The sequence below is a fragment of the Typha latifolia genome, chromosome 11 (assembly GCF_019914945.1).
Source record: "Typha latifolia isolate L0001 chromosome 11, TyphaL0001v2, whole genome shotgun sequence".
Classification (NCBI taxonomy): domain Eukaryota; kingdom Viridiplantae; phylum Streptophyta; class Magnoliopsida; order Poales; family Typhaceae; genus Typha; species Typha latifolia.
Window position 1 is genome coordinate 5,986,543 of NC_133096.1, and position 27,359 is coordinate 6,013,901.

A 27,359-nucleotide genomic window follows, 5' to 3' on the forward strand; every position below is an offset into this window, starting at 1 on the left:
GCTCCAGCCAATTGTATTCGAGTACGTTGCACCCTCAAAACGGAACCTCGTGGGCCCCACCTCTGACGTGACTCCCACAGTCGTCTGGCGAGTGGCGTCTTCTCCTCCTCCTCGCGAACTCCTTTTTGTAATCATCTGACCCGCACGTCACAAACATAACTCCCCCAGCCCCCCTCCTGCCTCCTCCCCCACTCCCTCCTCCTCCTCCTCCTCCCTCTTCCTCCAATTTGATCATTTTCTTCAAATCCACTTTCTCTCTTTCTCTCGCAGCGCTTTAATCCGTTTGAATCCTTGTTATTGCTCGAAACGGAGATTGGGTTCGATTTTGGCGCGGCAAATGCCCGAAACTTCCGACTCCGATGCCTCCCCCATGTCCCCGACCAGCTACTCATCCACCTCTGGAGGCGGCGACGACGAGGAAAAGACGGTCAACGTTGGAAGAGTTACCCCCCGGGCCGCCGGCGTTGATCCTAACGCCTCAGACGAGAGCGGCAGCAGCGACGGCGTGCTCGTGGAGCTCGATCAGGTAATTTTAGGTCGGGATTCATGGTAAATGTGGGGTTTTTTTGGGGGTCGGGGTACGTTTGCTGCTGAGATTGATGCTGGGGAAGTCCAAACGCAGGAGGCGGAGGATGACGATGATGGGGGGAGGGAGGAGATGTTCGAGGACGCGTCGGATAACCTGGCCGTTGTCGGCGGGCGGAGCGTTGGGCTCGGTGAGTCGATGGCGGTGATTGAGTTTGGAGAGAGCTCAGGAAGGAAGATAGCCGATGAACTCGTCAAGGTTCAGGTCCGGCTTGAGGATGCCGTAGCCGAGTGCCGGAAGTATAAGGTAAGTTTGGTTAAAGTTGGATTTTAGTAATTCAAATTAGGTATCGACTTGTAGGAGTAGATGGAAATACCTCTTTATGAAGGAAAACAGACACTCTGTCGCCTTAATAATATCACATTGGGATTTGGGAGACGACAACATTTTGAGTAGATTCTTTATCATGAAAAGGTTAAAATTTATTCCATTCCATAAAAATAATGGAGCAAGTTTGTTTGTGGAACAAAGAGTAGCAATTATATTCTATACCTGATAAGTACAAAATATAATGCTCGTTGCTTGATTCAGGAAGAAAGGGAGGTGTTTGGAAGGGAAATTGTTGGTTTAAGGCAGCAACTTCAGGATATGGTAAACCAGCAATCACAGCTTGTCACAAACAGTGATGAGGCACGGCGAGTTGAGGAGCGTGCATTGTCGTCTCCTACGCCTTTGCATTCCATGTTGGGTGATTGCTCCAAATTTATCTGTCATTTGAAAGGTGTACTGGATGAGCAGGAGAATTTGGAGGGCACAATTCAGGAGCTAAATGCTGTCATTCATGCTAAAGAAGAGGAAATTACGGAATCTTCTTTGTCACGTGATGTTATTGTTTCCTACTTGGGTTCAATTCAGGAGATGCAGTCCGAGTCTTCGAGGGAGATTTCCAAGAGGTTGCTCTCTTCCATTGGAGAAGTCATTGGACAAGAAAATGGGTCTTTGGACGATGCTAATGTGGATGGAATTTCCCTTGCAGAGGAGAAAATGTTGTTGCTAATAGATAAGCACAGACAATTATTGCTGGAAATCAGACAACTTGGCCAAGATTTGGCTGAGATTAGGGCTGATTTTATAATCTCAGGAAATAATGAGCCAATCACTGTTTTATGTGTTGCTCGAGAAGAATTGCTTGAGAGCAATAGGAAGCAAACCTCTTTTCATCAGAAGATGAATAGGCTCATGGAAGAAAACCGGAAAATGAAAGAGAGTTTAGATGCGGCTAATGCTGAAATAAGAAAAACGAAGATGGAACTTGAGCAAGCAGAGAACAAGTTTTTGACAACAAAAGAGAAGCTCACTATGGCTGTGACAAAAGGAAAGTCCTTGGTGCAATACCGTGACTCTTTGAAGCATTCATTGGCTGAGAAAACAAATGAGCTCCAGAAATGCATGCTGGAATCGGAACAGAAGTCCAAAGCCTTGCAAGCTACTGAAGCCAGTGCTGAGGAGCTGAAGATTTTGTTAGCTGAGAAGTCAGTTGAGCTTGAGAAATGCTTGGTTGAGTTGGAGCAAACATATGCTTCCTTGGAGACTATTAAAGCCAGTGCTATGGAGCTGAATGAAAGTCGCAATATTGTCAATTCTCTTCAGGAGTTGCTCTCACAAAAGGACAACATTCTTCAAGAAATTGAAAAGGTTATCTCTGAGGCTAATTTCCCACAGGAACTGTTTTCGTCAGAGGCTGTAGATAGGATAAGGTGGGTCATTAGTCAAAAGGATATAGCAGAAATGATGTTCATGCAGCACCAAAAAGTTAGAAATTCCCTATGTTCAGTTGACCTACCAGAAACTGTTTCATCTGATGAAATAGATTATCAAGTTAACTGGTTGGTGAATTCATTCAAGCAGGCTAAAACTGATAATATCAAAATGCAGGATGAAGTTGCTCATATGCATCTTGTGGTGGCATCTCATGAATCGGAGTTATCCAGAATGCATGAGGAAATGGACTGTTTAAGAGTATCTCTACTGGAAGAGAAACAGGAAAAAGATATTTTCCAAAATGAATGGGCTCAACTGAAATCCACATACGAAAACATTGCTGAAAAGTTGTTTCTGATCTCTTCCGAGAAGAATGAACTGATAAAGGTGCCGGTCAAAATTTCTGAAATCACATTGGATGGTGAACCTGTTAAGGAAAGCAACTCAATGATAGAGAAATGCATTGAACAGATCCAGAAAAGGATAAAAATCTCTCTTGCTGAGCAGGAACAGTTTGAAAGGCTGCAAATTTTATTGTATACAAGAGATCAGGAATTGATGCTATGCCGGATGATTCTTGAAGAAGAGATGGTTGAGAGGTCTGAGAGGATTAGACTATCGGGTGAATTACAAAGAATATCTGATGAAGTTACTGATTTGAGAAATAATAAAGACTCCTTACAGAAAGAGCTTGAACGAGTTGAGGAAAAATCTTCTTTGCTTAGAGAAAAGCTATCAATGGCTGTGAAGAAAGGGAAGAGCTTGGTTCAAGAACGTGAAAGCTTCAAAAAGTCTTTGAATGAAAAGAACTCAGAAATCGAAAAACTTATATATGAGCTGCATAAGAAAGATTCTGCATTAGTTGATTTCAAAGGGGAGATCGAGCACTTATCTGCTCTTCCTAAGCATATCCAAAATCTCGAGTCAGATATTGTTTCCCTACAGGACCAAAGAGAGCAAATTGAAGAGATGTTGGACATAAAGAACTCGGAAATTGAGAAGCTAAAAGTTGAGCTGCAGTTGAAAGATTCCACATTACAAGGTTTCAAAGAGGAGATTGACAGTTTATCTGCTCATCCTAAGCACATCCAAAAGCTTGAGTTGGAAATTGTTTCCCTACAGGATCAAAGAGAGAAAATTGAGGGGATTCTGGATGCAAAGAACTCAGAAATTGAGAAACTAAAATATGAGCTGCAGTTAAAAGATTCTACATTACAAGATTTCAAAGAGGAGATCGAGCATTTATCTGTTCATCCTAAGCACATCCAAGAGCTCAAGTCAGAGATTGTCTCCTTACGGGATCATAGAGAACAGATTGAAGGGATATTAGACACAAAGAACTCAGAAATTGAGAAACTAAAATATGAGCTGCAGTTAAAAGATTCTGCATTAGTTGATTTCAAAGAGGAGACCAAGCATTTATCCGATCTTCCAAAGACCATCCAAAAACTTGAGTCCAAGGTTGTTTCCCTACAGGAACAAAGAGAACAAATTGAAGGGATGTTGGATGCAAATAATTCAGAAATTGAGAAGCTAAAATTTGAGGTGCAGTCCAAGGATTCTGCATTAACTGATTTGAAAGAGGAGATTGAGTGTTTATCAACTCATTCTAAGCACATCCAAGACCTTGAATCAGAGATTGTTTCCCTACGGAATCAAAGAGAGCAAATTGAAGGGATGTTGGATGCGAGGAACTCAGACATTCAGAAGCTAAAGTATGACCTACAGTTAAAAGATTCAACATTAATAGATTTAAAAAAAGAGCTCAATAATTTATTAACCCATCCTAAGCACATCCAAAAGCTTGAGTTAGAAATTGTTTCTCTACGGGATCAAAGAGAGCAAATGGAAGGGATGTTGGAACATAGCAAATATTTATTAAAAACATTGGTTGAATCTATAGGGAAAATTGTTCTTCCTATTGATAATATCTTTGAAAGGCCGATTGACAAGGCTCATGCAGGAAAAGAGCTACTACATAAAGTAAATGAGGAAGCTCCGTTGCATGCTAGCAAGAAGTCTGATGCCCTTATAACTATTCAATCACTAGAGAATGAAGTAAGTAGAGCAAAAGAGCATATTTATTTTATTGCTGAAGAAAAGAAGGAAATGCAACTTGGTAAGGCTTCTATAGAGCAGGAGTTGCAGAAAATAAAAGAGGAAGCTTCTATAAGTGCCAGAAAATTAGCAGATGCCTACGTGACTATAGAATCACTAGAAGATGCATTGTCACAGGAGAAAAGGAACTTTTCTCTACTGGATGCTGAAAAATATGAAGCTGAAGCCAAGCACAAACTGCAAATAACCATACTGAATGCCAAGTTAGCTGAATGCATGGAAGAGTTGGCAATATCTCGTTCCAGTTTAGGGAGCCAGTCAGCTGAACTACATAATAATCTTAAACATCTTAAGATTCTTGTGATGGATGACAGCTTATTATCCTTGTTGACTGAAGAATTTAGGAAAAAGATCAACAGTCTAAGAAACATAGGCCTTCTAATGCAGAGTATGCATGAACATCTTTCTGCGAATCACACCCATCCTGGTTTGGAGGTAATTTGATTTGCTCGTCATTTTGTATGACTGCCTCTTATATAATTAGTTGTTTATACTATGCCTATGCTGACTGGTGTTATCATACTTGTTCGAATTTATTTTCCTATTCAAGCTGTAAAGCAGTTAAATTTAAATTAACAGAAATAAAAAGTAACTGAAATTTTGTATTTCTGGAACTGATTTTGGACCAAAAGACATGATGGTAATTATGGTATGTTGCCACACTCTTTATCATTAACTGGTAATTAAGTAATTTACATAAAAGTTGTGAACTTGTAACATGTAGTCTGGATTTTGAAACTTATCTATTCATGAAGAAGAGAGTGTCATGAAACAATGGAATTAGTATATGATACTTTCATCTGTAATGTATTTCTTCTTCAGAAGGTCCTATATCTTGCTTATGGACTTCCATATTCATAATTTCTTTGCAAGCATTGCTGCCATATGTCTTCTTCTATAGCCATTCCCACTTGTGGTTGATAAGATTCATAGTCACTTCATCTGGTCTAGGTAATTCACAGAGAAAAGATCTACTGAAGGAGTTCGATCACACAAACCAACCATGCACTGGTGCCTATGATACTTATTGCTGCGTGACGAGTTCTTGATGTAATCTTGGTACAGCAAGGACTCAAAATACCTATTCTTTTGACAAGGCTAGGGTAAACTCCTATCATAGCCTGAACAATGTGGTAAATTGTGTAATTATTCATTTACTATAGGATTACTTGCTTCAAACTTTTTATCAGAAATATGCTGTGGGTTGCACTGATGCCCATGATGCATTGCCTTGAGTTTTTATGTAAGAATGAATTAGAGCGAAGGCTGTAACAACATCTATGTTTCCATCTGGTTCCTGTGTCCATGTGGACCATATGTTGATTGCGATACTATTATAGTAGGTGATGCCACAGAATAAAAGAAAGAACAAAAAGGTAAGGGCACAAAAAGAACTGATGAGCAAGAATTTCTTGAATTAAATGGATATTTTATGATGTTATACACATATAATCATCATTAGAAAAAAAATCAATAGATAGTGTGAGAAGTATTTAACAAGCTGCCATCCCTTGTGCTATTTCTAGATATCAGTCTGATATATACTGGATTTCCTTTTATCTTCAGGTAAAAGAAGAGGTAGTCCTATTGTGCGTCCTTTAACTCTTTAGAGCTTTATAATGAGCAATGAGCAAGGGAATTTAATGATTATTGTTTAGTCAGCCATCAGCCAAATTTATGCATATCTTTACCTTGGTATGGTACTATGGCTATAGCGAGATCTTTACTACACCAATGGTTGTTTGACTTGCCAAAAAATGTCAAATGCAGGTACCTAGTATTTGCATGATATACATGTAAATCCTATTTGGTTGAGCGACAGTTTGTGCTAAACAAGTATTATACTTCTTTTAACTTTTATTTTATTCCTTTGGGAAATCTTCTGCTATTACTTCTGTTATTTTCTAAATTTGTTGTAATTTTTATATACTAAAAAAACTGAAACAGAAAATTCCAAAATGAGAGCCTGAAACTAGCCAAAAAACTGCAAAATTTTCGTTTTTTCAGGGGACTGAAACCTAAACCAAAAGTTTGAACCTTGAAGAAGAGAAAGACCCTTTAAATCTAAGCACAATAATGTGAAATGTACGCATATTATATGGACACCAAAGTGTCATCTTGTATTACTATTAATATTCTATTAGTGTAAACCAACTTGTGCAACTAAGTTGAATAATACTATGCAGGCTTGGTACACTTCATCCTTTTGGTTTTCTTCCTTAGGACCTTTAGAAACACTTCTTTCAAATTGTTATTTATTTCTGGATGTCTTCTTAACTTTTAATCAAATGTTATCATCTTTCTAATGTTCTCCTGTTAAAATTCTGCTGAAGAACTTAGGCTGTGTAAAATTGTCTGATTATTCATTGTGTAATTTTCAGGTCCCAGATTTGATGAAGATTTTATCTATTCGAAATTATGAGAACTTTATTAAGGATAAAATGGTTCATAGAAAGGCAAGAATGCTAAACCTTGATGATTTTCCATCCTTTACTAATCTTGTTGAAGAGATAAATGAGCGAGACAAATCTCTTGGTGACCATTTTAATGACTTGTCCAGTTACATGGATGATCATATTGCACTTCTATCCCAAGCTTTGCAAGCAACAAGGAATGAGTTCTTTCATATTCTGGAACTTAAGGAATCCTTGAAATTAAATGTAGATAGGTTGGAAGCTGATAAAAAGGTTCAAGTAGCTAAACAAGTTTCTCTGCAAAAGGATTTGACGGCACTTTTGTCTGCATGCACTGATGCCATTCAAGAAATCCAAACTGAATTCCATCTTTTCTCTGATTTAGACTCTGCCTTAGAGGATGATATAATGAGTACTAGCATAATAGAATCAAAAACAGAACATGTTGTGTCTGGAACAAAGGAGGAAGATCCTGGTGAATATATTAAGGCAGCTGAAAGTTTGTTATCTTCTGCTAGGAGACTGAAGATGCTACCCGGAAAGTTAGCAGATGTTAAGGAAGGCTGGAGAGCATCTATGAATGATCTGAAACACAAATTGAAAAAAGCTGAGTTGACTGCTGAAACTGCTTGTCGAGATCAACATCTGAATGAAGAAAGAGCTAGTTTGCTGGAGAAAGATCTTGCAACCTTGCAAGAAATTTCCAGTGAAATGAAAATCAAGATAGAGAATTATCAGGCTGGAGAGGATATCTTGCATGCTAGAGAGGAAGAACTATTTTCACTGCAACACACTTTGACTGCAAACGATAGAGGTAACTTTCAAAACCTAGCTTTTCTTTCAACAAATATCTTTTTAGTTCTCACCTTTCTTGGACTACTTTTTGCTTCAGGAAAAGTTGATGCACAATATCTAGGAAAGAAATTGGAAGAACTTATTCATAAAGTAAATGAGCTAAATATCCCTTTCACTGAGCAGCTTGGTCAAGGCGTTCCTTACTCTAGTCCCATTGACAAGCTCTTCTACATTGTAGACATAGTTAATGAGCTGCAGCATAGAATGGATGCTTTAACTAATGAAAAAGCAGATATGCAGTTAATTATTGCATCCTATATTAGTGAGATTGAACATCTAAAGGAGACATCTGAAAACATTGATTCCAATTATCAGGAGTTAGAGTCAAAGAGGACTGAATTACTTGAGTTAACTGTTGGTCTGGAAAGAGCCATACAGAGATTAGGAGGAAAAGACTCTTTTGCTGGTCAGAAACCTACTACCTCAAAGACACTCTTATCATTGTTGGAGAGATTGATAATTGCCTCAAGTACAGAATCTGAGAATTTCAAGTCCAGGATACAGGAGCTGGGAGCTAAGTTGCAGACCAGAGAAAAGTTTTCAGATGAGTTGTCAACAAAACTTAAAGTTCTTGAAGACTCATATCATGCTCGGCTTGTGCAGCCAGAGACTGCTAAAGAAAGAACACTATTTGAGTCAACTTCAGCGGCAGTTGGCTCAGAGATATCTGAGATTGAAGATTTGGTAAGACTTGTATTTTTGTCTTTTCCATTTTCAAAACATATCTGTTATATTTTATTCTGAATGCTTTTTTTGTTGATATTATTATGTTAAAATTTTAAGATTGAGTTAGTTGGGACACATTTATAGTTTGTTCAGGCTAACCAATATGCCGACTGGTTAGCCAACCTGGCTAAAGATCAAGCTTATTCTTATGTGTGGGACCATTCTGTTCCTTGTGCTTTACTAAATCTTCACCTTTTGCATCCTTCCTTTTTGAACCAGTGGCGTTCGTGGTCAATAATGACATCTAGAAAGTGTTTCATTTTTCCTTTTTGTTTTTCGTCTGCACAATTTGTTACTTATGTCTCTGAACAACACTCCTTGTGGGAGGGCATTTTTAGGTGATGGTGCAGTCCATATCCCAGATATTGAGTTCTCCATTTACTCCTAATTTTCCATCACTCCTTTCCTCTCCTTCCTGCACTTATATTACATCATGTCAGGATTAACTTTAGCAGTTTGTTTTAATCTTTGCTTGCTATATTGTGGGGTGAACAATGTGACTACTCACAGCTTGCTGTTGGTACATATTGAGTATGAGATGTGTCTAGTAACGAAACTTGACTTTACTAGAGGTTCAAAGAGTTATTGCATCATAGGAAGATAGAGATGGGTAGATCTATAGAAAGATTCATTTGCTGCCCGGCACTGTGTGCCCCGGATGGCACATCTTGTGCCGGAAGGTTGGTGGCACAAGAACACTTGAATGACACCTTATGCTATTATTCAATCCCTTTGATGTAGATTTCCACTCTGTGGTCTATTATTGCCACCATTGTTTCCCTCCATCTCTCATCCCTCCAAGTGTCGTGGTCTTTTTTGGTGGCCGGAAATGGTGAGGATCTTTCTTGTGGAGCTCGGTGGGATGGGGTCTGGCGGAGGTGAAGGACCTGTCGAGGAAGGTGAAGTGGGTTTCAAGGGCGATGGTGGTGATGGAGGATGGTAGCAATAGCAGGCAGAGAAGAGATGAGGAGGGAGGTGTGGTCGGGGCGCTGAGTGAGGTGTTCGGCGCTCGAAGGGGAAGGAGGTTGGTGCCGAGCTAAGGGCGTCGGCTGCGGCTAGAGTGAAGGAGAGAGGTGTAGTACCAAGAGGGAGCTGAGGTGAGGAAGAAGAAGAAAGCTAGAGGGGAGGAGTGACTACAGCTATTGGCCTTGGTAATAGCGCTGCTAATTAATGTGGGCTTCAGGGGATAGAGTGAGGGAAAGAGAGAGAGAGAGAGAGAGAGAGAGAGAGAGAGAGAGAGAGAGAGAGAACTAAGGAAAACTAGAATTAGGGCAAATTCTTCCTCCCCTTGGGTGCTCATCACACCTTATATAATGGCTATCCATGACTTAAGTAACTTGTCCTCCAAGTAAAACTAAAATAGATTAGATCCAACCTAACTAGCACCAAGTGGTGACATACATGACTCGACCTAACCAAATATTTCATGACTCGACCTAACCAAATATCTCATGACTCAACCTAGCCCAATACAGAAAATAACAATGCATGAATAAAATAAAAGGACTCAATCTAACTATAGAACCCTCCAAGTCGAGTCATAACACCAAGCACTTCCCATTATGTGCATAGATAAGGATGATAGCATTCCGTTTCCCCTTTTGATTGAAATAGATGGATAATAGAGACAACGTGTAAGTTACCACATTGGGTCAGGTTGGATATGGTTTTCTCCAATCTGAACCTGACCAAAATACCTAAACATAGGCTTTTTTTATGTTATCTAGTTAGAGTTGGACAGATAAAGCTTATAATTAATATTCTCCTCATCCAATGTTCCCTTCTCTCTCCCTTTGCATCCTCTCTCTCCCTCCATGCCATCACGAACAATCCTCACTCGGCCCGACTTCGACTCTGCTACTCCCACTACTCCTTTCTCAAATAAGTTAGTTGAATGTTGTGCTGGGTGGAAAGAAGCATGCCACCGGCACAATATGTGTTGGTAGTTCATAAATCCTTAGATATGTGCTTTCAATAGCTGGTTGAGAAAGTTAATTCATTCTATTAGAACGGGGATCCAAGATGAAAACTACAACTTCAATAGTTCTGTTTACATCTTTTGTCGTCAATGCAGGGTCCATATATAAAATTATAAATCAACTCATCTGTGCTTTTCTTGTGGAACTTGTACTGTAATCTGTTAACTGTTTGAAGCAACAACATATAATTATCAAGATTCCAAAAATCGATATCGGAATTGGGATAGGCTGTCTGGAAAAACAATACGTAACAGCCGTATCGGCCGCCTGTATCGGATCGAACTATTTTAATTAAATAAAATTCTAAATATTATTAAAAATATTGAGAAATTTATAAAAAATTATAAAAAATTATAAGAAAATAAGAAATAATAATTACTCACATAGAAAGCTTAAAAAGTAAAAATCTCTCTCTTCCTCCGTTTATTTTTTCCTATCCCTCTAACTGTTAGTCTGAAGTATCCATTCTCTCTCAAACATTTTTTATTATCTTTCTCTCTCTCTCTCACCCTCTTTTTTTATCTTTCCCTCTCCCTTACTCTCTTTCTTTTTCCCTCTCTTTCTCTCTCACCCCTTTTTTTTTATCTTTCACTCTCTCTCTTTCTCTTCTTTTTTCCCTCTCTCTCTCTCTCTCCCTTTCTCTTCCTCACTCTCTCTTCCTCTTTCCCTCGCTCTCCCTCTCTCTCTCTAGCTGCTGTTGTCAGCAGTAGCTGCAGCTGCAGCAGCAGCTGTCTGCTGCTGCTGCAATTGGCTGGTTTCGGCTTGGATCGGGATCGGCCGAAACTAGAAACTATGATAATTATAATGTATTACATTTTAGTTGACCAATTAGCAAGTAGTCTAATTTTAAACTGTGGTCATTTTTGACTTTATATGTATCTTTTGTGCAGGGCGCAGTGGGAAAATCCTCAATATCTCCTGCTTCTGCTACCCATGTAAGAACAACGCGGAAGGGTTCAGATGACCATCTTATTCTCAATATTGATCCAGAGTCAGATCGATTAATTGCTGCCCAGGAAACTGATGCTAAAGGTTGGACCTTTGAGATATGGTTTTCCTGATATTAGATCAATCAGCATTGTCTACCTGATTGGCTAATATTTCTTTGTTTTACAGGTCATGTATTCAAATCGCTGAACACATCTGGCCTGATTCCAAAGGAAGGGAAGTTCATTGCAGATAGAGTTGATAGTATCTGGTAAGCTGTTAAACTTTTTATTCTATATCTTAAGCTGATGATTATGCCTAGTTGCTCTTATTTTAATGTTCAAGTAGAAAATCTAGGTCATGCCACTAAAGTAACTATCTAAAATGTCAAACATGACGATCGGCCATTCTATCATATTGTTTTAGTATCAATTAGATGTCTCCTCCTGCGCAATTTTATGTTCTGTACAAAAGGAAACTATTAATTGGTGTAGCTGTCAAGTAGGCATAGCAGACATTTTGAGGCCCTTCTCATTATGGGCAAATAACAGCACCTGTGCCACTAGTAACAGTGCCAGTAATAGAACTCACTAGTCTAAATATCTTCTGTTGTTGATTCTAATCATTTTCCACTTTCAAACTTCTCTAGGGTCATGCAATCTCAGTGTGTAAAGGATAGGGTAGGTGTGTGCACCAAAATTTGATTAGTAAAGGAATGTTGGTAATGAAGATCAGGATATAGAATGCTATTGCATCCTTTTGGAGTAACTCTACATATTTTCCTGAACATCCTCATCTCAATGACACTAGTTTAAATATAATCATACATTTCTAGTTCTCAGCATTCGGATCCATAGAAAACTGATGGTCTTATAGCCGTCTTATATTATTTTCCTTTCAGCTTAAGGGTATATGGCAACATACAACACTCTAGATGCACTTCTCCATGTTAATTGTTCTGATCTAATTCTATGCACAATATCCTAGACAATCTTCTCTTTGTGTTGAAATATAGCTTTGGAGTAAGGAAATAACTTGGTGTTCAGCCCTATCTTAGATTCATCAACTAATAATATACACCACAGAATCTCATAGCAAATATCTCTAGTTAATTCATCTATAACTAAGTGTAATATTGGAAAGAGAATAAAACCTAGAAATAAGGAAGAGAACCTTCATTACCTTCTCTTCCATCCAAGACTTCAATGTTTAGTATGACTCCATAAGACTCTTTTATAATAAAAATAGGGAAAGTCCCATTACCACCCTACATTACAAAAATATTATCTTTGAAATTTGTGTTTCATTATTTTCAAAATACTCGAGACCACTATATATCATATTTGGATAAAGAACATGTAACAGAAGAGACTCAAGAATAGAATATTCTATTTTAATTCAATTTTTGAATCATTTTCCTAAAATGTCCTTATCTCTAAATTTTATCTCCATCTCTCTAGCAACTCCTCATTATAGGAGCACTGTAGCATGCCTGTTGGACTTGTAGATTGATGGTAAACTCTTGTTTCCCATCTTCACTTCTATCTCTCCCTCTTTCTCTTTCATGATTTTCATCTTTCTTTCCCTCATCTCTCTTTCCCTCTATCTTCTTTCCTTTATGCATTATCTGGACCTTGGGCACAGTTACATTGAGCAATTGGATCAGAGCAGATATATTCTCTGCTTGAGCACAGAGATTACACTCTTTTTTTCCAATAACTAACTAACAATAGGGTGTGTTCAAGTACCTTTGAAAAATTATAGGTCTTGATTTGGAGATAGTGAAAAGGTTGGTTTCAACTTTCTACTGCTGTATTGCTATAATGTTACTTGGACTTGGTAAATATAGAAATCAGAATATCAGGAATACTTCATAAAAAGTTCTAAATAACTCTAATTGTTTATTACGTTGATAAAATGGTGCTAAAACACTTCGCAACTCAATATAGGAAATGAAAACCCCATATGATAAATACATAATACATGAAAGTTTTCAGATGACTCAACCAACACCTAAATTGTTATACCTAGTAAACAATTATGAAGTTTTGAATTCCTCCATTGAAATGGCAAGGTCGACTCACCCATCTAGAGCCTTTTGTGACTGAAATTGTTCTTGCTTTGCACCAGTGGGTTATATCAATCTGAGGATCTTCATCTTTCTTACTGACTTTATTTCCCAAGACTCAGTCCTTGATGATGCATTTAATTATATTTTCTTAACATATTTGAGTCATCCCAAACCAAATTTTCTCGAATGTCCAATAATGTGCTTAGATTACTTTTCTTGCAAGTTGCAACACTACAAATTTTTGTTGTTTCTTAGTCATATATTTATCAATGTCTGCATTATAGTATCCAATCATTTGGAAAAAAAATTGTACAAATTAAGTATTTGCTGTTGCTCTATATTTCTATATTTGTTTCTACTTTGATCATCCTACACGAGTGCAACATCTGACCAATCCCTCTAAGTTAATTTTTTGAACAAGGTAACGGGTGCAGTTACTTTTCATACATCAAGTTCTTCAACTTGTTTTTTTTCCTTTTTCTTTTAACAGAAGTTGCATTTTATAATCAAAGTCTTTTCCATTTAATTAAAAACCATTGGCTCTGTTTTTTTGGAGATTCAAGGTGGAATAATAGGTCTATTTCGTTATCCTGTCAATTAGGCCTACTTTCTGAAGGAACACAAGAGAAGGGATTTGGAATTTTGCAAAAACTAAGGGGCTTACTTTAAGATAGCCAGTTCAATCAAAATAGCAGGACTTTGTTATCCTCTTGTTTCTGCCTCTTTTAAGATTAAACGATGAAAATGGTAAACTTTAATGGAAATAAACTAAAGGAAAATAAACTAAAGGAAATTTCAAAGTTGAGCTAGTATTCCTGTACTTTAGAGGAACCAAGTAACGTAGGTATGAAAAAAAAATCTTGATTATTGTCCTTGAACCAAACGAAGCCTTTTTAGACAAGGTTCTTTGCGATATTTCCGACGAGGAGTCTTTTGCTGTGGTATAAAAAGTTGAAATTTATCATTTCAAAGGACAAAAAAAAAAAATATTCATCATGAGTTGTTCCTTTTGCGCATTGTTGATTAGCCCCTCTGTGAAAAGTGCAAATGGACTAGGGCTATCAAAATAATCAAGCCGGCATGAGCTTGGCTTGATAAAGCTCGACCAAGCTCGGCTCGTATTTGACGAGTCAAGCTTGATCAATTAGATTAGGCTCGAAATTAATTTCAAGGCAGTCTTGAGCCACAGGCTGGCTTGATCAAGCTCAGCTTGATAAGGCTGGATTTACATTTATTAATATAGCTATATTATAAATAATGAACAAATTTCAATTTGGTTACATGTTTGATTTAATTATATTAAGTGTAGACAATCCAAGATTTAATTCAAGCTAGATTCAAGTCAAGCTTTAATGGAGCTTGATTTAGACTTAAATTAGGTTTGATTTGAAATAGGCTTAAAATGCTTATCAAGCAGCTTGAAATAGGTTGGAGCTCGGCTTGAGTTCAAAATAGGATCGAATTAGGCTCTAATTGAATCTAATCAATTTAAGCTTGATATTTTAGGTTAGGTTCAAAACCAATTTCAATCCAAGTTTGAACAGAGCTTGGCTCAATTACACCCTTAAATGGACAAGGACCGCAGATCCCTATAGTATTTGCATCTATGTATATATTCAGTAGAGCCAATAGGAAAGAACAAAATCATCAACCTACCAGAGGAATAAAAAAGACTCTTGAACATCCATCTTCTCAAACTTCAAGTAGTTTATGTCAATAAGGCTGAGCCAAGTCTGTTTCTAATTCTGTTCTCGATATTCATACATGAAGTTGTGCTTGTTAAGGTTTTGTTATTACTCAATTCAAAATTTAAGCTTTTACTCAGCAAGGGATCAGATGTACCTGTAACTGAAATAGATAATAAAGTTGCTTTATCTCTTTTTTTTTCCGGCAGGGTTTCCGGAGATCGGATGCTTATGAGTCGACCAAGTACAAGGCTAGGTCTAATAGCATATTGGCTCGTCTTGCATCTATGGCTGTTAAGTACCATTTTGTGACATCAGCCATTTACAAGCACCCTCTACATCTTACAATGGCATCATAGAATGTACAATTATGTTCTTTTCATCAGTGTTCCCTTTTCACATAGTCATCAAGTCATTCTTTTCTTTACCCTCTTTTGCCCACATGTGTATTCAATTTTCTTTTTTCTACAGTCCATGCAAAAGATGTATATTTATAAGAATAACATTCTTTCTTATTACGCCCAACCTGGAGTATATTTACAAATAGCAATGATTGATAAAAATTTTTTTGAGCTAGACTTTTGTTTAGAGCTAGACTATCAAACAAGATGGTCAGCTAGCATTTTAAGAGATGCAGTGAATTTAACTCCTGAAGTGTTTAATGCCACGGTGTGGTTGTTTCCAAGTTTGCAACTCAGACAACTTTTGCAAATGATGGTGGTGGATAGCTTCTGCTAGAGTTCAGCAAACTAATGATGGAGGTCAGCCCCCCTTGAGACAGAAATTTTAGTCTCTAGAGCAAGCAAGAAAGCCTTCGGCATTGGTCCATTCCCTTCTAGATTCGGATGGTTGAGTGTATAACAGCATGAAAGAATCCCACTCTTGAAACTAGTACAACCACCAAAAGAGAAAATCAGGCAGAAAGCTTGATTAAGAGTGGTTGATTTAACTTGAAAGGGAGTAATTAGTAATTAATTTATGTCTTACATACGAAGGAGGTGATGGTTAAGTATTACATGTGAAACTAAATTATGAAAGGGTTCATATAGATTATTGAATTTTTATCTACTAGCTTTAGCTGCTCGGTTTGGTCCCAAAGTAGGGGCGGCACAAGTTGATCTGATTTTAATAACTTGACACGATAATTGAGTTCAGGTCTAAAGAGATCAACTCAATTAAATCAGCTTGTGTTCGTGTTTATTATCTCACCATGTTTAACCCAATTTTGACCTAATCTACCAACACATTTATGGCATGATAATGTAATTATGGCCTAAATAAGCCATTTATCACCCAAACAATCTATTTATCATTCGATAATTTGTTTATAAAAAAAAGCTCATTTAATTATATATATATATTTCAAATAACTTATGTAAATTCAAATAACTTATCTTGCTCGATAATCCTTTATAACCCATATAATCCTTTTAATAAATATGTCGTGTTCGTGTTTAAAGTTGTGACTCATTTAATAAAATGGGTTGTGTTTGTATTTGTATTACCATAAACCAACCTAAACCTGACTTGACTCAAACTTGGCAAACCCGACTCAATCCAAACCCGACTAATCCAACCCGATTGCCACCCCTACCCTTATAGTACTTATGGCGTGCATTGGGCACTCATGATCATGCATGAAGCAATCCTTATGGTCCCACCTTGTAGTCCTATTATGCGTGATGCTATAATGCACCCGCCAGTAGACGTGATCATCGGGCCTAGCCCGGTTTGGATTGGGCTAAGCTCGACCCGGACCCGGTTTGGGCCCGGTCCGGCCCGAGCCCGAACTACCAACATGTGGCACGGGCCAACCCTTTGCCCCACTCGGCCCAGCCCGGAAGCCTGCCCGTTCGGAAAATTTTGTACATTGTACCATTTTATAATTTTTTTAGCCTATCTCTCCCATTACATATTAGCCCAAGTACAAGTATTGCTTAAATTTTTTAGCCCACCTCTGTCATCACATGTCAACCCAACATGTACTATTTAATTTTTTTTTTAATATACTTAAAACAAAACAGAGAAGAACATAAATATTTAAAAAAAAATATGTAACGGTAAAAAATATTCTAAAAATAGATAAAAAAATTCTGAAAATGAGCAATATAGGACCTCCACTTTTTTTTACCCTTTTAACAGAAATAAACAACTAGTTTATAAGGGTATTTTGGTAATTTTAACTTTTCTCATGCTTATAAATGGATGATAAATTTTCTACATTCATCGCACATTCTCAAATTCTTAATCTCTCAAGTTCTTTCCAAATTAAAGGTTTCAAAATTTTTAGTCTTCAAATTTAACAAATTTTCTCTAATATGTATTCCTTTGATTATCATATAGAATCACAATTGGAGGGCGAAGATTTAATTAATCCTATACCCACATCTCAACCTCAACCTGATCTGGAAACTTTGGCTTCGGCTTCATCATCAGGTAGTTTAAAGAGATTAAAGTTCGAAGTTTGGAAAATATTTCAAAATGATTGAAACGAAAGATGGCCAAGGTAATGTTATAGATTGTAGAGCTAAATGTCTTCAATGTAATCATAATTTTTTTGCATTAACTAAGAATGACACTACTCACCTAATGATGCATATTAAAGATAAACATAAAAAAGTCAACTTGATATTGGTCAAATGTTGCTTAATCAAGGTGCTTTTGGAAATATTTCTAATTTTCAATGGAAATATGAAAATGCTTGTAAAGAAATAGTTAAATATATTATTCGTAGAAATAAACTTTTTGCTATGGATGATGATTCGAAACTTGAAGATTGTTTACAAAGATGTTTTAATCCGGCTTTTAAAATAATTTCTCGTCATACAATTAGAAGATATGCTTTAAAATATTTTTGCTGAAGAAAAAGAAAAATTAATTTTAGATTTTAAAAAATGAAAATCTAAAATTTCTTTTACTAGTGATATTTGGACTTCATGCCAATGTGATCTTTTTTGTGTATAACAACATATTTTATTAATGATAATTGGAAAATATAAAAAAAATAATTTCTTTTCGAAAGCTTGATGAGAATCATACTGGTGAATATTTTTCTCATACTATTATTCAAGAGTTACATAATAGATGCATGTGTCATATTATAAATTTAATTATACAAAGTGGGCTAAAAGAAATTGCTGAGCTAATTCATAAAATTAGAGAAATTATACATCATATTATTTTTAATGATAAAAGAGTTAGAGCATTTGCAAATATGTGTAAAATGTGTGGATTAAAAGCTAAAAACTTTAATTGGATGTACAAGATAGATAGAACTCTACTTATGAAATGTTAGAATTAGTACTTGAATATCAAAAAATTATAATTTCTTATGTTTCTTTAGATATTAATAATGAACTAGAATGTCTTACTGATTTAGAATGAGAAAATGCAGAAAAAACAAAAGATTTTTTAAAAATATTTTTTGATGCTACTAATATGTTATCAAGCTCTTATTTTTTTACAATTACAATCACGGGTATGAACTTGTTAATATTGTTCAACTTTTTATTGCTTTTAAAAATGATCAAACTTTACATAATATTTTACAAAAAATGGAAACTAAATATGCTAAATATTTTGAACATTTTCCTTTACTTATTAGTTTTGGCATTTTATTAGAACCTCAACTTAAAGATACCGGCCTTTTTAATATTTTTAATGGTTTATATGAAGATAAACAAGATGATTATTTCTCGTGCGATACCTATTAAAAGTTATGTTGAAAGGCTTTTTAATGATTATTCTATTATATATGATTTTTTTTTCCTCTACGTCTTCACCTTCTGTTATTCCTTCTGAAAGTGGTAGTATTAAGAGTTCATTATTTGCCCGACTTAAAATGAGGAGAACTTCATCAATATCTGGAGGAATCACTGAGCTTCAAGCATATTACAATCATTTTGTAAGTGAGAATGAATTAGATACTTTAGTATGGTGGAAGGCAAATGAGACGAGATTTTCAATTGTTGCTGCCAAAGCCCGTGATATATTGACTATTCATATGTCTACTATATCTTCAGAATTTACTTTTAGTACAAGTGGGCGATTGATTAATCAACGTAGATCATGTTTGGGAAAAGAAACAATTGAAGCGCTGATGTGCCTATAAGATTGGTATGCTGTCAAATCTAGATCGCAAATGGACGACCATTTTTCAATAGAAAATATAGAATTTGAGTTTTTAAATCTCAATGACTAATGTAATTTTATTTTATTTTATATAATTAATAGATGAATTATGCAAATGATAGATATGTGGGTAGGTGACAACCTAGTTGGGATGTGCTCATGCAAAAAAAAAATCCTCCTAATTTTGGTGTAACTATTTGTTTAATTATAAAAATATTTCTATTTATCCATTTGTTTAACTATTTATTTTTTTTTACATCTGCTCATTTATTTCTATTTATTTTAATTCTAATTTTTTATTTACTTTATTTATTTTTTTATTAAGAGTTGTAGTGTGCAAATTTGGGTGAATAATAATAATGATGAAATATGGGGTGTTTTTCATATATCTCTTAAAAAAATCCCTCTTATAAACATCTGAGACAGTCAAACTGTCAAAGACTCAAAGGCTAAGTGGCCGAGTAAAAAAAAAAGGCCAAGTGGCTAACTAGCAACAGCTGGCCACAACCCACAAGTAGCAGCTGTAGCCTGCCTGTAGCGCACTAGCACATTAACGCCTAATCTAGGCGCTTGCCGGTGGCCACAATCAGCGCCTCAACAGTTGGGCGCTGGCCAGTAGCCAAGTAAGCGACGCCGGAGCCGTCGTCGGAGGAGGAAAGAACCACCACCACCACTACTCGAAGTGGCTAGTTGTGCTCAAGAATGGCGCTGGAGACGTTGAGGATATGCAAATTGCGCACTGCCATCGACGTCGAGGATGTGCGCCGCAAGATCGCCATCATGCGCCATTTGCCTCGGAATCCTAGCATCGTGAACTTGAACGAGGCATGCGAGGACCAGAAGATGAGAGCGCGGTGCATTTGGTCATGGAGCTCTACGACGGCGGCGAGCTCTTTGACCGAATCGTGGGAAGAGAGCATTACATGGAGAGAGCCGCCGCCGCCATCACGAGGACAATCGTCGAGGTTGTGCAGCTTTGCTACCGGCATGGCATAATCTACTGCGACTTTAAGCCAGAAAATTTTTGCTTTGCGATGAGAACTCGCCGCTGAAAATCTTAATCGACAAAGCCTGACCCGACCAGCCCGATATCTCATGGGTCGACGGGCTGTAACGGGCTAGACTATTCTAGCCTAGCCCGACCCGAATTGTAACGCCCCCGCCCGGCACAAATTATTTTTATCAATATCGACAAGTATCAAAACTTAATAATCTTAACATCACAACCTAGATTCCTATCTCAACCAATTAATATCAAACTCATCGAGATTGACTACTAGGGTAGCCCTAAAATAAACCGACAACTACTATACTTGATGATTTGCCAGATCATCTTTAAACCTAGGCTTTGATACCAACTGAACTGTAACGCCCCCGCCCGGCATGGGCACATGCACGCCCATGCGCCCACACGGCACGAGCGACGCACGCGACAGGTCGGGCGGGGCCCGTCGCGCACAGATACTCTCCTGTGCACATATAATCATGACATCATCAAATAAAATCTGCTAACCTATCCATAATCACATAATCCATCACCAAATAAATCATACTCTTAACCAAATAAACCTGTTAACATATGAATATTAAAGTCCACAATAATATACACTAGACCGCTAAGGAGTATCTCAAATATAACCATACTGTGCCATCCGCTAAGGGTATCAACCTTCATCTAGACCGGGCACCCCGCATAGTTGATAGAAACCTCGTGAGGATAACTCGCCACATATGCCCTAGCGAACGGCATGTGTCCAATTGTTTGTGCGCACAGACTCAACTGACCTCAGACATAGGCCACGAGATATCGCATATCAGCGACCATAATCATCACTCCATGCACCCCTAACCCTGACGCCTACTCGGGTATCCTCATGCTTTCTATCAGCTATCCTATTAATCACATTTCATGCTTTCCTTCTAAATGTCAGATCACATGCATATATCTAGTACGATAATAAGTCAATGTATAACAAGAATTTAGGTGGAATAGAAATCAAGAGAAAATGATGCAATGTAGTCTTCAAATATATCGTCAATACATGCATACTCATGCTAATCTATTACATGCATACTCATGCTACAGATCAACTCGGTAAACAATCATAACAGTAGAATCATCTCTGATTATATCTATATATATCACCAATGTACTCATATTCCAAATCAGCATAATCGAATGCATGATAAAATATGCTCAACTATAATATAAAATTATATAATCATGCCGGAGGCCAAAACATGCATATACACAAATATATAATATAACTTAATTTGAGAAAGACGTCTAAGGGATAAGACTACTCACAGTCTGATCAGAAGACACAAACCACGCATCTCTCACGCCCGTCAGTTAACTGAGTGACACTCATCGCTAGCAAAGTCTACAGGGTCTCAAATAAGGGGTTCGGGATCTGCGGCAGCACGACGTTAGCGGCGGCGGTTCGGCAGTGGGGGAGAGAGAGAGTCCGAGGGAAGAAGAAAAGAGAGAGACCGAACGAGAGAGAGAGAGAGAGAGAGAGAGAGAGAGAGAGAGAGAGAGAGAGAGAGAGAGAGAGAGAGAGAGAGAGAGAGATTTAAAGAGAGAGAGAGAACGCGGTGGGTGGGGGGTTGGCGGTGGCTGCAGCGACGCGAGGGGGGGTGCGTGGCTCCTCCCCCACGTTGCCCCATTGCATGGGCACGAGGCCGGCCACGTCGTGCCCATGTAAAGAATTTTTTTTTTTTTTGGGATTGGGTTGTTACACGAATGATTGTGGGTCGGGCCGTGAACAAATACTTAAATCCGATTAGCCCGAAAAGCACAGCCCGAACCCGGCCCGGCCCGCCCGATGATCACATCTACCTGCTAGCTTGCCATGCACCTTCACGTGACACCTAGACATGAGCGCTCCATTTGGTCAACACAACACGATCAGCCCATCGTGTTGCTCTCATGCTGTAGGTGGGTTCCTAAGGAGTTTTGACCAAAATATTATTAAAATATAAAATATTTTTCAAACTAGATCACTACTTGAACTATTTTCCAAACTAGTACTATGGTAAAATCGTTGTCTTAGATATCATAAAACTGTGGAGAGTCGTCCAGAAAGCCAATGCAAAGAGTTTACCTTTGATGAGACTATATATCCTATTAAAATAGGAGGATGAATGAGCACATTTGTTGGGTATTTCGTCGCTACCTATCTCATGGATAGAAAAGATACAACTTAAGGAACCAAGAAACAATTTTCACTCATTTAACCGTTTATGTGTGCCTTTAATTAACAGATGATACCATGTAAAAAGGTTACCAATGGCCTTGCTGCATCAATCTATGCCAGCTTGATAAAAGAAAAAAAATAACCATATAATTAGGCCCAAACAAAACATAATAATCCTTGCAACCATATTCCTGATTAGCATCAACAGAAACGATCATAAGCATGTAAAGTCAGAAACTTTTCTCATATGAGATATATAAATTCAAGAAATTTAGATTTGAAGCATTAAACGCCGAGGAAGGAACAAAAGCCTTGCTGAAACAACATTAAGGATGCCGGATATATGCAAAGAAGTCTATGATTCAAAGAAATTAGCAATCTGGAACCAAAATATTGAACTTCAAGAACAAACAATTCGAGCACAAAACAAAGGGGTAACGAATACCTCCTTGATGAGCTTATCCAACCCTAACGATAGGAACAAGTCCAACGGAGAAGCGTAGTTCGATAATTCCTCTTAACCTAACCGTTCTATTCTCTCGTACCCGAAGTTCCGAAGCATAATAAACCCTGAGCCAATTGGGCCCACGAAGCAAATGGGTCCTACCAAAAAGAAGTATCCGTGGGTGCCGTTTTCCCACCAACAAATGATATTTGCCCCTCTCGTCGAGCGGACGGATAGGATCTTCTGGGGAGGAGCTAGTAGTGCTAGATGAGTAGTCCTCGTAGTTAAAAACTCAAATAAACTCAAGTAATTTTTATAAATCACATCTTATATTTTATCTATTTTGTGATTTACATCTCATTTTTTAAAATTTTATAACTCAATCACTCATTTTCTTCAGTAACTTTTATTTAACATTTTGGATTAACTTAGACGGTACTAGAAAATGAATATTCATTATAAATTAAAAAAATTATTTATAAATACCTAAATTATCCTTGTCTTCTTCATTCTCTTTTTTCTACCCAAAAAAGAAGAAGAAACAGAGGAGGAGGGGAAGATGTGGAAAGGTAGTGGCGGCAGTGGACGATGGTGAAAAAGGTAGGTGGGGAAGATGATGGAGAAGGGAAGTCGGGAAGATAGTAGAATGAAATAAAAAATAGGAAGAAATAGTAGCGGTATTTTAGTAAGTTGGTCGATGTTAGTTAATCAAAATAATATCAGAGTATTAAATGAAAATTATAAGGGAAAATAAGGAGTCAGCTTATAAAATCCTCATAAGTGTGAATCATAAAATAAATAAAATATAGAGTATAGTTCGTAAAATTGTCTAAACTTAAAAAAGTTATAAAACCACTTAATCAAAAATTTTACAGTATATTTTCACATAAGTTGAACAAAAAGATAACTTATATCTAAAAGTTACTGTCCACTTCAACAATATTTAATCTTACATATAAGTCATTGAATTGAACTTTAAAATTATTATCTGATTCTGGTTTTAGAACTTATTTAGTTTCATAGTTAAAACCCGAAAAAAGAAAAAAAAAGTTTGGGAGGTTTTTTTGGTTAAAAACTCATGCTAGTTGTTTGTTGACCACGTCCCATTCCCTTAGTTCCCGGCAAAACCCACATCACCTTCCATTTTTAACTACACTAAAAAAGACAGTAATAAATAAGAAGTTTCAAACTTAAGAAAATTGCAAACTTGGGAATGGGATCAGTTTAGAGTTCTGTATTTGAAAAAAATAAAGATAGAAAAATAAAAAAGGAAGATAGTGAAATTTTTATTCATCTTGGTTAATTTTTTTATTAAATTTTAATAAAATATTGATGAAATAGGCTTAGTGATATATTTATATTTAAGAGTTCCATCTGCCTACTTTTTTTATTATTAAGAAAGTGATTGAGATGTAATTACCGCATACATCTCTTAGTCTATATTCACCTGTGAAATAAGAATAAGTCTTATTATCCTAGGATTGTAACTAGATAATATCTTACCTTATTCTAATATCCTAGGGATCTGAAGAGGGATCTCGAATCTCATGCAAAATGATGGTAAAAATGATTAGATGGTGATGATGTTTACCTAGTGATAAATATTATTTAGATTTCAACTACTTCTAGTTAACATATTGATAACAAATATAACCCTTCTATGTTAAGATGTGTTTGGCTGACTCTTTTCTATATTCTAGAACAACAGTTAAACACTATAATAGAAATATTCTAGAATATAAACACTATTTATCAAAATTATATTTTATAGTATACACTAATCTAATTACTAATTTGCTGTTGATTTGACTATATCCTCTCTTAAATATTTTATTATAATTTATTACTCATATCTTATCTCTTTCAAACATCTTATCGTAATTCATTACTCATCTCTTCTCTCTCAAAAATCTTATCAACATCTTATCATAATTTAGTACTCATCTTTTATTTTATATACTCTTATACTCTTTTATTTTATATAAATAAATAAAATTTAATTTAAATAGCATAAAATATGAATAATTTAATATTTCATAAATTTAAGCACATTTTAAAAGGTATTATTATTAAATATTATTTTCATTTTATATACTTAAATATAAATATAAATATTATAAAATTCTTAATAATATAATAATTTATTTATAAACTATCTTATCATTAAAATAATTTTTCTATGTACTAATAACATCAAAAATATAATATTAGTTAAACTAATATTTTATCAAAATAAACATTAAATCATATATAAATAATGTATTTACTATTTAAATATTTTTAACCTAATTGAATATTTTTAAAAACAATAAAATAAGAAATTTTGGAAAAAATATAATATTATTAGTAATCTCATGTTTTAAGCTAAAATAAAAAAATATGAAAGTATAAATAGTTTAATATAGTTAATAATTTAATTTTGGAATGATTATCAAAAACATAAGTTCCATGTAAAATAAAATATGGTAATATTTTAAATATTATAAAATATAATAAGTTTTAAAATATTATACAATATAATAATATTTTATAATATTATAAACATAATAATATTTTATAATATTATAAATATTTATAATAATAAAATATTATTTTTTATTGTAATATATGTAGGATTAAATGTAAAAAAAGGAAAAATATTAATAAACTAATATTTTTAAAAATTAAAATATAGTCAAATTGCATTCAAGCATTGCATATTTATCTCTCTAACGTTGGATTCAAGCATTACATATTTATCTTCATAGCATAGCTTTGCATATCTATTTCCCTGACATTGCATTGTATTGGATTCAAGCATTACATATTTATCTTCATAGCATAGCTTTGCATATCTATTTCCCTGACATTGCATTGTATTACATATCTATTTTCTAGCATTGTATTGTATTGCATATTTATTTTTCTAATATTGCATTGCATATTAATATTATTATTAAATATTATTTTAATTTTATATATGTAAATATAAATATAAATATTATAAAATTCTTTAATATAGTATTTAATTGATATAATAATTTTTTTTCTAAATTATATATTGCTTATATAATTTTTATATGTACTAATAACATCAATAATATAATATTAATAAACTAATATTTTATCAAATTAAACATTAACTCATAGATAAAATAATATATTTACTATTTAAACGATGTATTAACATAATTAAATCTTTCTTTCTTAAAATGATAACATAAGAAATTTTGGAAAAAAATAATATAATATTATTAGTAATCTCATGTTTTAAGCTAAAATAAAATATATGAAAGTGTAAATATTTTAATATTTTTAATAATCTCATTTTGGAAAGATTATTAAAAATATATATTCCATCTAAAATAAAATTTTATTATTTTCAACCACAAAAATATAATAATATTTAATATATTATATAATATACTAATATTTAATATATTATTAATAATAAAAATATTATTTTTGACTATAAAATATGTAGGATTAAATGTAAAAAAAGATAATTATTAATAAACTGTTATTTTATAAAATTAAAATATATTTAGATTATATTGCATTGCATATTTATCTTCATAAAATTGCACTAACATTGCATTGCATTGCATATCTATCTACTTATATTGCATATATAATGACTTATCCGTAACGCATTACTATAACATTGCATAGGTAACTCCAAGCATTACATACATAAAATATATTAATTTATTTACCATCTATTCCATCAATCTACTTTAAATCAAAATGAAGGGCATTTTAGTAATTGTCTTTTTTTTACCTTCACTTTATATCACATTAAACATAATTATTACACTCTTATTCTAGAATATAAGTAAACATAAGAATAGCTATTGATTAGGAATGATAAATTAGGTTTTTCTATTCCTATTCCTCCCTATTCTAAATGGGAACAAGGCCTAAAAGAAAAGTTAAAAGTTATTATTTTTTTGGTAGATAAGAAAGTCATTTTTTTAACTTATTTTTTGTAACTGAATATTAAAAAGTAAAAAAGTTATTAGAAGTAAGTACCCTCCTTCCTCACTTTCTAGGAATCGAACATTACCTTAATAAGCATTTGATGCTTGAAAAGTGATTTTAAAAATTTGGTGGACATTGTGGTAAAAGGTTTTGAGCAGTCTTAGATTATCGATCATATTACTGAGAATATTATTATTTTGGCATTGATATTTGAAAAATATTTTGTTTACTTATATTTTATAAGAAGGTTAATCGTGCGTTGGTTGGCTATCTATTTTAACTAAAAAGGTAAAAAAGAATTAGAAGCCTATTAATAGCAGTAATCATATTACAATGAATTATAATCATATTCAAAGATCAGTGAAAAAGCGTAAAGTAGTGCTTGAAAAATCTATAAATGGAGGTAAAGGAGGACTTAGAAAATTATATAGCATTTACCTATAATCTATACTTTGAATTCTTAAATTTTCTCATATTTCCATTATATACTTCAAATTCCTAATTGCGTTTTAGGTTGAGATGTTAGTTCCCTAGAAATATTACATTTTGAAAGTGTTAGAC

General features: G+C 35.0%; 1 protein-coding gene across 1 annotated transcript; it reads left to right on the forward strand.

The window, feature by feature from the left end:
• Positions 1 to 127: 127 nt before the first annotated feature.
• On the forward strand, positions 128 to 15,587 carry LOC140797690 (trans-Golgi network-localized SYP41-interacting protein 1-like). Its single transcript, XM_073151325.1, has 8 exons — positions 128 to 526; positions 623 to 832; positions 1,118 to 4,840; positions 6,787 to 7,633; positions 7,712 to 8,358; positions 11,270 to 11,411; positions 11,496 to 11,577; positions 15,272 to 15,587. The coding sequence occupies exons 1-8, from the start codon at positions 338 to 340 to the stop codon at positions 15,372 to 15,374; spliced, it is 5,943 nt and encodes a 1,980-aa protein (XP_073007426.1). The 5' UTR covers positions 128 to 337; the 3' UTR covers positions 15,375 to 15,587.
• The last annotated feature ends 11,772 nt before the right edge of the window (positions 15,588 to 27,359 follow it).